At 42.9% G+C, this 15689-nt stretch overlaps 1 protein-coding gene across 3 annotated transcripts in view; it reads right to left on the bottom strand.

The window, feature by feature from the left end:
• The window catches only part of sema4f (sema domain, immunoglobulin domain (Ig), transmembrane domain (TM) and short cytoplasmic domain, (semaphorin) 4F), a 128354-nt gene that overhangs the window by 54926 nt on the left and 57739 nt on the right, over positions 1-15689 (bottom strand). The window contains exon 1 of one of the 3 annotated variants that reach the window (XM_037758605.1): positions 13209-14046. The exons of the other annotated variants lie outside the window; for them this stretch is intronic. Coding sequence (XP_037614533.1) covers positions 13209-13302 — 94 coding nt within the window. The 5' untranslated portion in view covers positions 13303-14046. Of the gene's footprint in view, positions 1-13208; positions 14047-15689 lie in introns of those variants that run through there. 3 annotated transcript variants of the gene reach the window in all.

Genomic DNA, 15689 nt, shown 5'->3' with positions numbered 1-15689 from the left:
GAGGAAGAAGATTCAGGAAAACGCTTAAGCCGGTGTCTGTGCAGAGAAAGATCAAGTGAGACAAAGAGAAGAAAATGCAAGGATTCTACTGCTTTATTTCAAAAGCACACAGGCCTCTAGGAGATGAACCCACTGTGTGTTTTTGCTGTATCTGTGCAGCAGCCAGTTTCAACAGTCCAGATGGCTTCAAATTGGGGCAGAAGAAACTCAGATTAAACAATCTAAATAATGTAAAACAAAAAAAGACAAAGACTATGCAGCAGTGCAATAGCTAACAGCTAACAGCAGCGTTAATGTCCTCCACTTATGGGTTGAATGTAGTGCAAGAAGCAGTATGAACAGTATTAACAAGTCAGTATGGACAAAAATCTGGCGATACGACATGTATCATGATACTGTGGTAACGATTCAATATATCGCGACATATTTCGATACTGTAAGCAAGACAATATATTGTGATTTTTTTTAATTTAATTTTACGAAAACTGCCCCAAACTGTCTGTAAAAGGGAGACTCGTGGGTACCCATAGAACCCATTTTCATTCGCATATGAGGTCATGCCAGTGTTTCCTCGCCAAAATTTTGCGTGACTTTGGAGCGTTATTTATGCATAATTGGTACCAATGGTACCAATTTTCCAGTTTAATAGGATGCCAGTAACTTCACTCTAGCTTTAAAACTGACCCCGCTACAATCTCCGAAAGATCAAATAGCGGCCGAACCCGACGGTGTGCCGTTGGATTTTTAAGAGGTTGATTTAAAATCGATACAGTGTTTTGGAGAATCGATACAGTATTGCACAACATAATATCGCGATACTCATGTGTATCAATATTTTCTTACACTAGTAGTAGTAGTACACAAGGATTAGGGATGTTTTTTTACAGTACCACAGGTGCCATCAAGGTTTGAGACTACCGTCGTCCCAACGACGACAGACAATGTGTTTGGGACGCAGTAAACTCACTATCGACGCGTCCAGGGGAAAGGGGATATCGGCAGGACAAGAGGTAGTTAACGTTAGCCGTTGGTAAGCAGAACCGTCCTGCATGGAGCTAACAGCTAACGTTAACGGGAGGTGCCATTGACGTTATTGCCATTGACATTATGATGCAGTCAGGCTCTATTCAGTAAAAATGAGTATTGGGTGAAGGTGAATTCTAACGTCATGAGTTAGTTGTTTGAAGGAGATGTTTTAAAAGCAATATCAGCAATATCAAATAGATATTAGAGAGGGAATGATGACCTGTTTAACTTACTTACAAAAAACAGTATGCAAAGGAGTGTATGTTGAAGTACATGGGATTTAATGTTTTACTTTAGTTTTTCTCCGTGGTATTGAATTGGTATCGTGGTATTTCACAGGTATCGGTATCGACTACTATATTCCTGGTATCGTGACATCCCTAGAGAAAACGTCTTTCAGTCAGTTCTCAACAACTGCTCCTCTTGAAAAGGTGCCTGCTCCTCTCTCATCTCCTCTGCAGCTCTGTCATCACAACCCTGCTGTTTCTTCCTCCTCCTTCTCCTCATCTTCCCTCCTTCTTCTTCCTCCCCCCACAACCCCTCACCCTCCTGCCTCCTGCCTCCTTCCTCCTCCTTTCCCAGACTCCCTCCCACCCTGTAATTACCACCTCAGACTCCAATTAAAAGAAACCACAATAAAGCGAGCAGAGGAGGGAGACCAAGGGGCGGTAAGGGAAAGAGAGAGGGGACAGCGGAGAGAGAGAGAGACAGATTTAATGAGAGGTTTGTCCACACACACACACACACACCAAAACACACACAAACTCATATCCAAAACTACTGTAGTAGCAGGTAATACAACATTTAAAATACTCAAGCTTTCTTAAACGCTTCAAAAAACATCAGGAAGTACATGCATGTGTGCACAGGCATGCATGATTAAATGTCTACACACATGTGCAGTTGTGTGTGTGTGTGTGTGTGTGTGTGTGTGTGTGTGTGTGTGTGTGTGTGTGTGTGAGAGTGTGAGTGTGAGTGAGGGCGACTGCTGACAGTTTTTCCTTTGTGTTTTGCCCAAGCCTGTTTCCTGCCATTAAGGTTCCCAGTGTTGCTCTGCTTTCCTTAAATGCACGCCAACACACACACACACACACACCTAATTGGAAAAAAATATAAAGAGACAGAAGATCGATGTGCAGAAAGAGGATGATAGAAACGGAAGAGGAGAACTGGAGATCAACAAGTCATGGAGACAACATGGAGAGAGAGAAAACAACACAGTCAATATGTGCTTTTAAAACTGACCGATGCATGCACACACACACACACACACACACACACACACACACACATGCGCACACACACACAAACACACTATTACCAAAGAAACTCTCTCTGCAGCGGAAGACACCAACAATCAATAAACACAAAGTAGGAACAGCAGGGTAGCCCTTACTGTCAAGCAGTCTTTGTGAGTGTGTGTGTGTGTGTGTGTGTGTGTGTGTGTGAGGAAGAAATGGGCCTTGTGGTTGAGTGCCAACCAAGACTGCCAAAAGACACACACACACACACACGCACAAAGAGAGGGAGAAAGAAGGAGAGCAGAGAGGTGGTTTGATTTACTGGGCTGCCAAAGAGAGAACGAGCACAATATACAGAGAGGAAATAGATATCCTGGTTCATTACACACACACACCACGCACGCACACACGCACTCGCCTCAGATGGCCTTATCAGTTTATTCTTTTTTATTTAGAAGATCCATTACTCAGCTTCTCTTTGAAGACTACTAGTGTGTGTGTGTGTATTCCAGATGGGAGTCGCTGTGCAGACTTTTATGACCGAGTGTGTTTCCTTGATCCTAGCAGGAGTGGTAACTTGCTCTGCATGACACGCCAAACACCCCGTGGTGTGTGTGTGTGTGTGTGAACACACACTTCCAGCTTCATTGAACTGTAAATTCAGTAAATAACATCTATGGCGCATTTCTTTTTTTTCCCGTGGAAACCGGTTGAACCAAAGTATGTCACGCTTACAACTGTAAGCCGGTCCAACCTGATGGTCCAGTTCTAGAGTAAAGGTGAACTTTCAGAAAGGCTGAGTGTGATCGTCTGCTTGTCCCAAAAATTGACTCTGTTATGACCTGCCTAATAACATCTATAAAGATATGGAGGGTGGAGCAAGCAATTTATATTAATTGTTATAGTAATAGCAAGCAGCTAGATGCACTGGCTTGTGCTTCACACACACTTTGCTTAGAATTTGGCACTTCAGAAAACATTAAACTGACCGTTTAATGAGCTTCCATTCCTTTCAATCTCTGTGCTTTTTATACAGGTTTACTTTTCTATAATACTACCTAGTCCCAGATCTGCTGTGTGGCAATTTGATTAAATTAGGGCTGTCAATTGATTAAAATATGTCATCGCGATTTATCGCATGATTTTCCATAGTTAATTGCAAATTAATCGCAAATTTGTTTGTACCTTAAAGGGAGATATGTCAAGTATTTAATACTGTTATCAACATGGGAGTGGGCAAATATGCTGCTCTATGCAAATGTATGTATATATTTATTATTGGAAATCAATTAACAACACAAAACAATGACAGATATTGTCCAGAAACCCTCACAGGTACTGCATTTAGCATATGCTCAGATCATAACATGGAAAACTGCAGCCCAACAGGCAACAACAGCTGTCAGTGTGCTGACTTGACTATGACTTGCCCCCAAACTGCAAGTGATTATCATAAAGTGGGCATGTCTGTAAAGGGGAGACTCGTGGGTACCCATAGAACCCATTTTCATTCACATATCTTGAGGTCAGAGGTCAAGGGACCCCTTTGAAAATGGCCATGACAGTTTTTCCTCGCCAAAATTTTGTGTAACTCTGGAGCCTTTTCTAGCCGCTACAACCTAAAAATTGCAAGTTGCATTAATGCATTAAAGAAATTAGTGGCTTTAAAACAAATTTGCTTTAACGCATTATTATCGCGTTAACTTTGACAACCCTAGATTAAACACAAATTAATCTAGTCTACTCATCTTGTTGCCCCAGTGACATCACTGCATACCCTCATCGGTGAAATACTTTGGGGGAGTTTGCACGGAAGAAGAAATATCACTTCTGTTGAAAAACAGTAAAAGTGGGATTTACAAGACATTCCCTCTGCACTCGAACTCAGCAGTCTGCACACGGTGGCTTCTTCTTCTTCCAGCTTCCAACTGTCACTGAGTAAAAAAAAAAGCCAACAGGCACAAATCTGGAATAAGCTGACTGCTGCTCGCTGCTGCTGCCAGTTCAGCGCTGCCTGGTGTGAGGAGCTTCATCCTGAAAATAAGGTGTCCAGCTTTTTAAAAAAATCCTCTATTGACACAACAACATACTGTTCATGTAGCTCTTTGTTTGTGGCTGCTGCAGGCAGAAAGACGGCCAAATAGTGGATGGTGGATGGTGGAGATCAATGGCCAAAAAGAAGCGTGGGGAGATGAAGTGTTTGTTTGTGTGTGTGTCTGGGAGGAAAGGGCCAAAGGAAGTGTAGTATTCTACTCACGAGAGGAGAGAGAGAGAGAGAAAGAGAGCTGTGTGTTTCCTTCCTTTCCCTCCCACACTCCTCCCTTTGCCTTTATGCTGACACAGATCCAAAGAGCAGCACACACAACACCTACAATCTCAACCTACAATCTCCCCCGTAAAGATACGTCTGTATTACGCATGTAAGGTTTCATGACAAAAGGTGAAACAGACCTAAATAGATGGAGCGTGTCTTTACATTCCAGTCTTTCCATTAACGGACCTGAAGACGCCTAAATGCATCCCGATACACACAGACAGGCAGCAGACAGACACACAGACGGACTGACAGGCCAACCGATTGATGACTTCTGTTGGTTCCAGACTTCCAATCAGTCTGAGCAAACAGCCACCAACCCTCTGAGGAGCTTCTCATTGTGACCTCCAAACAGGTTAAGTGGATGCTGTCAGTGCCTCAACGTGGACAAGGTGACCTTGTGTGACCTCTGACCTTGTCTTAAACCATGTGCACGCCCATCACCTCCCTCCCGTCTGTCTGGTTGGTTTTGTCCCGGACGAGACGGATCAATTTATCTTTTTCTTTTTGTGTTTCATCTCATCAATAACTATTAGTTTCCCAAAGCTTATCAGATCTGTTTTGATTTTCCTTTTCGGCGTTCTTTTCTTGTACGTCACAATATCAAAATTCAACCATGTCAGTGCCTTCTCTCCGTCCCTTCTCGTCCTCCTTTACTTCACCTTGAGTCGGCGAACAATAAAATCAATACTGATTATGTATGATACTGATTGCCGACTGTTGCTCCCAGACAACAGTCAGCAAGACTGAACAGTGTGACCTCTTATGTCGGGTACACACTACACGAGAATCAAGCCGATTTTGCGCCCGCTTCCCCCCTCACGACGATCGTCAGCAAAGCCCTGATTTTTGTGATAGTTCTAAAGATTATCTTTCCAGATATTCCTGTGGTGTGAGGTATGTTAAGAGTGTTTTTAACATCCCCGATCAGATCAGAAGTCCATCCTGGATGCACAAATTTCAAATCGTAAATGTTAAACGGGTTCAATATTTACGATATCCTGTTGTGTGTGGGGAACCCCGAGGTCAGTCGATGACGCAGTCACGTAGGAAAGAACGATAGCCAGTTGAAAACCAAGCGGACTGAAGAAGGAAGGACAACCACCGCCGTAGTCATGGCGACCGTGGCCAATGCATGAGCTAATGCAAAACACGGATCATAAAGTATTAGCTCAGAAGTGGAGGACCAACTTGTTGATTTGTGGCGATAAGTGTGATAACGAGTGTTTATTTAACGTGTCTCCATGACTTCATCCATTATTTTTCTTTTTTCTTCGTGAATTTTCAGTACAAAGTAGTGCAAAAACTAACAACGCTAATTCTTTGCGAGATTTCCGTTTTTAAGTCGGTCGTCAGTTGTTCATGAATGAATCTGTTAGTGTGTGGTGTGCTGTTTTAGCCAAATCGTTGCTCTCCACACACTATAGAAACAAAACTGTTAAATTTAACAGAACATGTTATGTGTGGGGTCTCTCACATTTTCAAAATCTGTTAATATTTGAAAAACCTTTTAGTGTGGGCCGGCCTTTAGACATGAAACAGTCATCTAACTCACTCCAGATCTCATCACATTAAGTATTTTAATCCATAATGCCTCTAGGACTGTCCAGGTTTGCTTAAAATACAAAAAAAAAAAGGCTTCACTTTAACTTGAAATTAAATAGAACAAGCTGGTAGAAAAAAAGTGAAACTCTTCAGCTTAAGTGCATCCTCTGTGTCTAAATGCTGAAAAGTGTCCTCTATGCATTGTAATTGCTTTCAACTAGCTTTCTATCAGATGGGATTTTCACGCAACGGAGGGCTAGAGAGGAAGGAGATGAGGGCAGAAAGCAGGAGTGAATCCCAATGAGTTGATGATATGTGAGCCGTGCACTGCAATCACTTCTTCTAAAGCCCTCCGTAGGTAATACACACTGAATGCTAGACACGTTAACACACACTCTCAAGACTTTAACTCCAGAAAAAAAGAAGAAGCTGTATTTCACATCACGACGCAGCACATTTCACAAGATATTTATGAACGAGGGAGTGAGAACGAGGCGGGAAGGAGGAATGAATGAATGAAGGAGAATTCCACCAACCCACCTACAGCAGCCCACCATGTCGTTGACCTCTGAGTGCCTTGTGTTTAAACTGTTCTCAGCGGTCACGCTACCGTAGGTGGGGATAGACGTACCAGAGCAAGACATGCAGAATTAGGACTGAGCCAAAAAGCCACCAAGAATCCCAATCATGAAATCCTCCTGGGAATGCAACGAAGGGAATCTGCTTGCGTCGACTGTGTGTGTGTGTGTGTGTGTGTGACCTTTGACATACGACTCGGTTTGACCTTCACTCTTGACAGGCTCCAGTCACAGGAGTGCCTGTGTGGGCTGACCGTTCACAAACAAAACGTGGGAGTAGAGAGCAACTATGTACGTGAGCACCGCTAATGTAATCCTCAGAATCAGGGACAATGTCGGGGCTTCATAGAGGTCTGCATTATCAGTAAACGCGCATGAGAAGCTGATGAACTTTGCTGACGAACGTTGAGGAGTGAGAGAATATTTTCTGTGGGAGGCCGATGCCAGCTGAGAATTTACTCCTGTCATCCTTCTTTCATTCACTTCCTCCCTTCCTCTACGTCATGTTTAACTCATTGGTTTCAGTTTGAATGAAGACCCTCTTTTGGCTAAATATTTCACTCATATTTTGCACAATTTAAAACAACTTTATCACAAATCTGATGTTACTAACCCTGAATAAGCCAGCACTCTTTTCTTGAATGTATAACTTGACAAAAAAACTGTTAAAACCTGCCTGTTGCCTTGTTTTTGTTAGAGGCTTTAGCTTAGTTGGAGGTTTAGGTTTAGGTTTAGCTTTAGCGTTAGCTTAGTCTCCTTTCTCTGAGCCCAGGGTCAGAGAGTGTATTTTTAAGATAACAAAAAAGATAAGAGAACGAAGGAAACATGAGACATAAAGCTGAAAAAAATAAAACGGTTGAGGCGTAGCAAAAGACAGAGATGCTAAGTTTTGAGTCAGGGGCTAACCAGACAAGCTGTGGTGGGAACTTTTAAACCCACTTGAGTTATTTCTGACAGCCAAAAAGAGATATAGATAGAAAGGCGTTCTGTTGTGCACTCAGTCTACAGCAAAGAGCCAAGTCTTATCAGACAAAACTGGAAGGAAGCGCCAAAAGCATTTCTGAAGCCTCTCTCCATCCCCATGGTACCACTCAAATCCACCAGGCCCTATCAACTACACTTAAAAAGAGAGAGAGGGATGAGGGCTGGGAAGGAATGATGAGGAAACACAGAGAGAGAAAGAGGGAAGACTGTTCTCTTGTCTTTGGATAACCACTTCATATTCCCTGGTGGGGGAGGCAACAATGCAGCCTCAACCCAAACACATAATCTACTACATCCACATGTATTCTCACAGGCAAAGCCCGGTTCAGACAGTTTAGCGGTTACGCTCTTCCTGGCCTAATCCCTCGGCATTTCTCTGCTATGAAAGTATGCAGGGATGAGGATTTTACACATCATGAGCCTGGCCATCCATCCAAACAGATATCAAGCCAGATATCAGGACATCTTTAATGCACAAAGGCAACATCATGTGTCATATGTGTGATATTAAACCAGTAGGGTTCAGAGCAGGCGACAACCTCCGGGTCTGAAAAGTGAAGTTAAACTTACATTCTTTCTAACAGCCAGCAGGGGGCGACTCCTCTGGTTGCAAAAAGAAGTCTGATTGTATAGAAGTCTATGAGAAAATGAGCCTACTTCTCACTTGATTTATTACCTCAGTAAACATTGTAAACATGAGTTTATGGTCTCAATCACTAGTTTCAAGTCTTCTTCAATACAGCATGATGTTCATTTAGTAAATTATGGTCCCATTTAGAATCAAATAGACCATAAAGCAGGGGATGCTTTAGGGCGTGGCTATGTTGTGATTGACAGGCTGCTACCACGGCGTTGTCCAGTCTGGGAGTTGTCCATGTTTCCGTCTCTAACCCTTTGTTTTCAGTTCATGAAAGTTAATTATGACCTTTTGGTCGCCTAAAAATGTCTTATTCAGTGTTCGGTTGTACTTAGCTCCACCCTCTCGTGTCACTTCTGGTTGCAAAAAAACAAGATGGCGACAATCAAAATACCAAACTCAAGGCTTCAAAAACGTAGTCCACAAACAAATTTGTGACGCCACGGTGACTATACGTCCACTATCTATGGTTCAGAGCCTTGACTGTGTGAAATTTGAAATAAACATGAAACATAAGTTGCCCTCTGATTGGAACAAAGCACATAATCACTTCATTAACACTATGAAATAAACAGCTTGTCTATTCTTTAGCCCGTCATCTGCTTATTAAAGTGATGACAAGACGAGATGCTTCAGGCTAAACACTTAGTATTCTTTTCTGAATTTTTACTCCCATACCTCTTCTAGCTTTTTGGAAGATTATTAATACTGCAAGAGCTAAAATGCCTTATCAGATGAATATCAAATACATACTCCCCTTTAGTGATACAGCACTTTTCTGTTACACCTCAAGACAAAAGGTAGAACCAGAAGGAAAAAAATTCCACTGAACTGCAGAATTCATTTAAGCTTGTCAGCCAAAACAAAGTTGGCAGCGGTTGTATTTTTCACATTCATTCCTTATCAGAGTTGGATGCTTCCTTGTTTGTCTAATAGTGTGAAGTGTGAAGCAACAGTATTATCTTTCAAGTAAAATCTATGAGACGCACAGACCAGACACGGATACACAGAGCCTCTAACAGCATGTAGTGGAATCTAGGCGATAACTATATTTTTCAGTGTGCTTTGATTAGTCTTTGTTATACGGGACTCCCATCCGCCCACACATAGTTCACCGCTAGCCAAGTGCAAATGTTGGCACAAAAACAGAAGACTACAATAAGTCTACTATCACTGAAAGTGACTGGAGCGAGACGTGTTTGAATAGAGATTCTGTTAAGCTCCTGTTGACTACAAACAAAGACAAAGTATAGTTTTGGTGAGCAGGTGGGCGGGCAAACTGCAGGTGGTACAGTGGATGGACACCGGGTGGCCTCATGAGCGACATAATGCTTTATATACCTGCACAGTTTACCGACGAGCCGAGCTAATCAAATTAGACATCACTGCTCTCTCCCTCACTGTAAATGGACCCTGATCCATGCAGTGGGTGCACCGCTGGGAGCCGGGCCCTCCCCTTGAGTGCCGACATCCTAATGAGTTTCATGTGAGGAGCATTAAACCGGCTGCTGGAGCAGTGAAACTGACTGGAGCTGGGGAAAACACACAAGAGTGCAATGTAAAGCCAAGTGGGGCTTTGTTTAGTATTCAAATACAGCACCATTTAATCATTAGTCCCATTTCTATGGACATTATAGAATCAGCACTCTTGTATATTTTAAACCCAAAATATCTAGATACAAATGCCCACTTTATGAATATGTTTTGCGATTGCTGAGCCAAATGCTAAATTGTTTGCAAAAACACAATTATTGAAGAACTAAATAGGCCTGTTTGGGGTTTCTTTAAACTAAAATCCCACACTCTAATGGTAACTTCATTATGCAGCGGGTAATTTCAGCCGAGCACTTTTACAACTGTTCCCCAAACACTTAACCAGAGAGTTGGAACAATTCCACATCAGCCTAATTAGCCACCCAACCAGTTGATATTGCATCTTTACGAGCACGACAGATACAGATGTATCATAGCAGCACAGAAATGAACATATTCGTGATGCAAGACAGATGGATAATATGGACCAAACTGACTTTAAAAGATAAAGGTGTCTTGAAACAAGACTTTCTTAACTTCGTATCTAAGTATGGCCCTGAGGAAGATGCCAGACGAAGGCCCACATTCATCTTAAAATACAACAGAGGCTGGTAGAAATACGGTATTTAGTTTTAGAGGTCGTAAACTGACGTGTTGAACAAGATTTAGCCTGTTGGTGGCGCTAGCTGTAAAGACAGGGCATCACCAAATGTTATGAGCAAGAAGCGGACATACAGTAGTCACCGTGATGTCACCCACTGGTTTGTGGACTACGGTTTTGAGGCCTCGAGTTCGGCATTTTGACCGTCACCGTCTTGGTTTTTGGCCGTCGCCATCTTGGAGTGACACGAGAAGGTGGAGCTAAGTAAAACCGAACGCTGAATAAGACATTTTTAGATGACTGAAATGTTACAATTAACTTTCATGAGCTGAAAACACACTTTGAAAAGGTTGTAAGACAAACACATAGATTAACCGGACAATGTTGTAGTAGCGACCTGTCAATCACAAGGTAGCCCCGCCCTAAAGCATCCCCTGCTTTATGGTCTATTTGACTCTAAATGGGACCATAATTTACTAAATGAACATCATGCTGTATTGAAGAAGACTTGAAACTAGCGATTGAGACCATTAACTCATGTTTACAATGTTTACTGAGGTAATAAATCGAGTGAGAAGTAGGGTCATTTTCTCATAGAGTTCTATACAATCAGACTTCTTTTTGCAACCAGAGGAGTCGCCCCCTGCTGGCTGTTTTAAGGCACTTCAGCATTGGCTTCACTTCTCAGACCTGGAGGTAGCCCACTGGCTTGGCCCGTGACCTGCATATGAATGCAGCGTGCATTAGCTTCACCCTCAGCTGTGCAGGTTGTCGCTTACATGCAAACAAAGATTAACACGCACAGACAAACACACACACACCACCTGACCAGTTGCTCATAACAACACTGTCTTACATAAGAGTCTCTCTTCAGTTATCACAACACATGCAAACACACGGACACACACCCTGGTGAGGATGGCACCTTCTGCTACAATGAAACGTTGTTGTGACTTTAATCAAGATAAGAAGAGGCAAACGTGTTTGCACTTAGCACGCAACCTTTCAATATCTGATGTAACTGCAGCAAAGCATTCAAACAAAAAGACAATGATGCAACAAGAAATGCAAATGATAGATGCATTTCTCCATCTGCAATCGTTTTGTGCAAATAAGAGGACTTTTCTGTGGGGTCTCAAATGTCTCCCTCTCTGTCATTGCCGTTTGCTGGCGCTCGTCCCAACTGTATTTGTTGTGGGGCCGGCGTGCCACAGGCCACAGTTGCGTAATGACACACAGAGACGGGGAGCTAACTTACAGACACTGCATTCATTCAGCGAATGAGCCTGAATCCACAGCCAGCAGTGTGCTGTATGAAGTAAGAATTTAGCCGTAGATCGATCACAGATTGAAAAAATACAAAAGGGGGTTAAAGCACAGTAAGCTCCTCTGCAAGCAGAGTGCAGCTGTGGAGCAAAGCCCATTAATACAGTCAGGTGACTGTACAGGCTAATGGTCAATGGACACAGTGACGCAACCTCTAAATCTTTTCCTCCTCGCTGCATCTGGGTGTAAACACCATCACATGGTAGAGAGGGAAAAGAAAGGAGCAAATAATCAGGAGCAAAATATTGAAAGGGGAGTGAAAGAAGAGGAATAGCACAGATGTATTACCTTGCAAACAAAGAGACAAAACATGGACAAATGGAGAGAAATACACACACACAGACTGCAATCCAATCTCCAAAGGGTCACAAAATAGCTCTGTCTGACTACTGCCCCATAAGCTTCTTATCATTCTGTTGTGATGGATGTCGCCTCTGGTTTTATGTTTTTCATTCTAACTGTCAGTCAGTTTCCAGAAAACAGGAAAGCTAGAGAGTCTGACCCCGACACAAAGGGGGAGCTTGTTACAAAGCTGGGCTTGTCCTCTATTCACTCTGATTAATAGCCATCTGAATCTGTGTCTGCTTCTCTTTTCAGTGTTTTGTGCATGTGATGCACACAACTACTTCTCAAGATTGCTGTTTTGGGGTCCTTTTAGAGACCCACATAGTCTGAACATTTTAAAGCCTCTGCATCCACTCTGTCCCTGAACAAGATGCTGAATCACCGCCAGCTCACAGAGCGACTGATCCTGACCCTCTGCCTTCTCTGGATGAGGGCAAATGAAAAAGACAAATTCCTTCATCAATCCCTCCAGCTTCGGGAAGCGCATTTGACTGAACTGTCCCTTTAAGTTTTGAAAGCTGCTCTATGAGTCTGGATGAATCCAAACAAGCCTGGCGTTTTCTGCCTGGTCTGTGCACTTGTTGTTGGCATGAAGCAGAACATGTCTGGCACCTGCTTGCTTCGCCAGCATCACCATTTATCACGCCACAAGAAAAGGCGGAAGGCAGCCCTTTGGCACCGAGCCTCCCGGCTGCGTAAAGCAGCAGTGCAGAGCAGAGGTTGGCTGCGTGGCACTGGACAGGTTGAACTTTGGTTGTTTTGTGCCAAACACTGCCAAAGCTTTTTTGGAGATGCTTTTTGGCTGTGCATGTGGTTAAATCATATGAGGCAACATTGAAAACTATGCAGGAGTTGCAGATGCTGCACCAGCCTCATGCATGTTATTTAGATTATCATCATGCTGGGATGATGAAGTCACCTGCACCCTTTTCATTAATAGATCAATAGATATTTAACAAAAAATCATATTAAAGCCTAGAAGACAGTCTTTACAAATAAAAATCAGCGATTTTAAAATATTTCGATCATCACAAGTATTGCCCTCATGAGTGTTTGTTGTTCCTCCGGTTGCACTCACCTCCCAGCCCGCCCAGGGTCGCTGCCCAGGAGGCTCCGGAGAGCAGGCACAGCACCGGGAGCAGGAGACACATCAGGCCGCCAGGACTCATCATGATTCGGCTCCTGTCCTGGTTCAGGACGGAGGTGGAGGTCCGTCCGATCGGATTCTTTTTAACACCAAAGTGCTTTTCAACTGTGATGCATCCTGATCCTCTGAGGTTTCTCTGAGTTCAAACAGCAGCAGAGCTCGGTCCAACACTATGGTTAATAAGTTGGGGGAGGTTATTTCTAAATAAAATAAATGCTTCCTAAATGTTTTTATATCTTATTCTGCTTATTCTGCTACAGGTTACAGATTTTTTCCCCGTAGCTCAAATCTGCACAAAGCGCACAGAAGTGCATGCATCCGCTCAGCGCATTCTGGTTGTGTTATCTAGTAAAGAACAGAAGAAGAAGACGCGTTATTGTAGTTCTATCTTTGGTGTAGTCCGGTCACAAAGTGCGCGTCAAAGTAATCCAAAGTGTCGTCCTGTGCTGCAGGAATACTGTCCGGTGTCCTGGGTGATAGGAAGCTGAAGGCTCGCTCTGTGGTCTCCGGTGTCGCCGAGCTCGTCCCGCTGCTACAAATAATAATAAAAACAAAAACGCTCCGCTCGTCTTCAGTTCAGCTGATGAATTAAAGCGAGAAAATTACGTTTAGCTCCTTGAAGGAAACAAAATCCCTGGAGCTGGAGCTCGAGCGCTGGCACGGTGCACACACACAGTGATATGGAGGGCGGATAGTGACCGGCTCGAGGATGTGTGCTGTGCTGCTCGAGCGCTTACTGGGAGTAGAGGAGCCAACCCAGCTCGCGCCGCGCCCCACCCTCCCGGAAAAAGGCAGCGCGAGGATACACAACAGGTAAGAGGATGATGTCACGGAGGACAGGTGCAGACCTGGTTTTTCCTCAGAAACACAGATTGATATTGAAGTTGTGAATAAAGAGGAAGTGGTGCTCTTTAAGATGACGGATTGATTTCATGTGTGTGGGGGGATGATGATAGGCAGTGTGGGGTCAGAGAGTAATTACAGGTCTCACTGTGTCCACTCCACTATTATCCTATTGTGCTGCTTTCTGCCCTGTCATACAATGAGATGAAAGCCTGCAGTGGTTAAAGTGAAACCTGTCATTGCAATAATCCCAAAACCAGGAGGACGCATGCAACACTTTCTACTGGAATCAGGCTGAGATTTAGAAACGGGATTTATTGGAAACACGCCATGTTGTAGACACATTTTGGTATTTTTTTCCAAATAATTTTGTAACTTCTAAGACACAAGTCAAGTCAAATATATTATTATCACTATTTACAGATATGTAATAGAGCTAGACCGATATACTGTATCATGCAGGCCAATATTAGCCTTTTGCAGATATACTGTGTATTATCTATAAAATGTCCCTCTCAGTACTCTGGGTCACAATTGTTTTTAAAAATATATATATTTTAAAAAGAGATCCTTATTAAAAATGTTTGGTTTATGTAATGAGTTTTTTGTTAAAAATGCCTATTGGTCAAAATATCATCCGACTTTTAAAACTCTCCGGTATCGACCTCAAAAATCCAGTATTGGTCAGGTTATAAATATAATATGAGCTATTTGTAGGGCGGACCCGAATGCTTGGAAGCTTCGACCGTTGCCATGGTATTCGACCTCCAAATCACTATTCGAACGCTTCGTTTTGTGTTTTATTATATATATATATATATATATATATAAGTGTGTTGTATAAATCCCCAAATAGTCCATGAAATAAGGAATAATCCCATAATTCATATTCAACATTCATTATTACTAGTTATTCTCAGACAGATATGTTGTGTGTAGAGGTGTGTGTGACGGGGGAAATGGAGACAGACAGAGAGAAGAACATGTCAGCCTGCTGCGACGCTTCAAATACCTTTGAATATTACTCAAGCTTCGAAGCCCAAAAAATGGTCTTCGGGACAGCCCTAGCTATTTGATGTATCCCCTTATTCTGTATAGGATCAGCCACTGAGTTTGATTCTATTCTTTACTCAAGGTTTTCTCACTGAATGTTGAAATATTGGCCCCCATTCAGAAACTCTATGTGAGGGGAGAAAAGGCTTAAAAAGGTCAAATCACTATTGAATATTTCTTTTTTTCCTACCAGACATTATGAATGAATAGTACAGGAGGTAGATTGTAAAGTCTGTTTCAGGTTTTTACCCATTCAACATATCCATTTAAAGAAGGAACATTTGGCGAGGAATGTTCTCTCTCTGCTCCTTTTAACTCTGCTCCTGTGGTCTGGTTTCCTTAATCCACCTGTCAGTCATGTGACATCACGGGGGTGGGCGGAGCGTCTGAAGTAAAGATGATTAAACAGTAGATGTGAGGTCAACGGTCTGCAGGCCTTAACCACACTCATAATCCACAGAGAGGCTGTTCCCAGCCATGTGCTGTTAATTTGTCTTCGTCTTCAGTGCTTCACAA

The sequence above is a fragment of the Sebastes umbrosus genome, chromosome 22 (assembly GCF_015220745.1).
Source record: "Sebastes umbrosus isolate fSebUmb1 chromosome 22, fSebUmb1.pri, whole genome shotgun sequence".
NCBI lineage: Eukaryota > Metazoa > Chordata > Actinopteri > Perciformes > Sebastidae > Sebastes > Sebastes umbrosus.
Note: the sequence above shows the minus strand (reverse complement) of the source record. Positions and strands in the feature narration are given on the sequence as shown.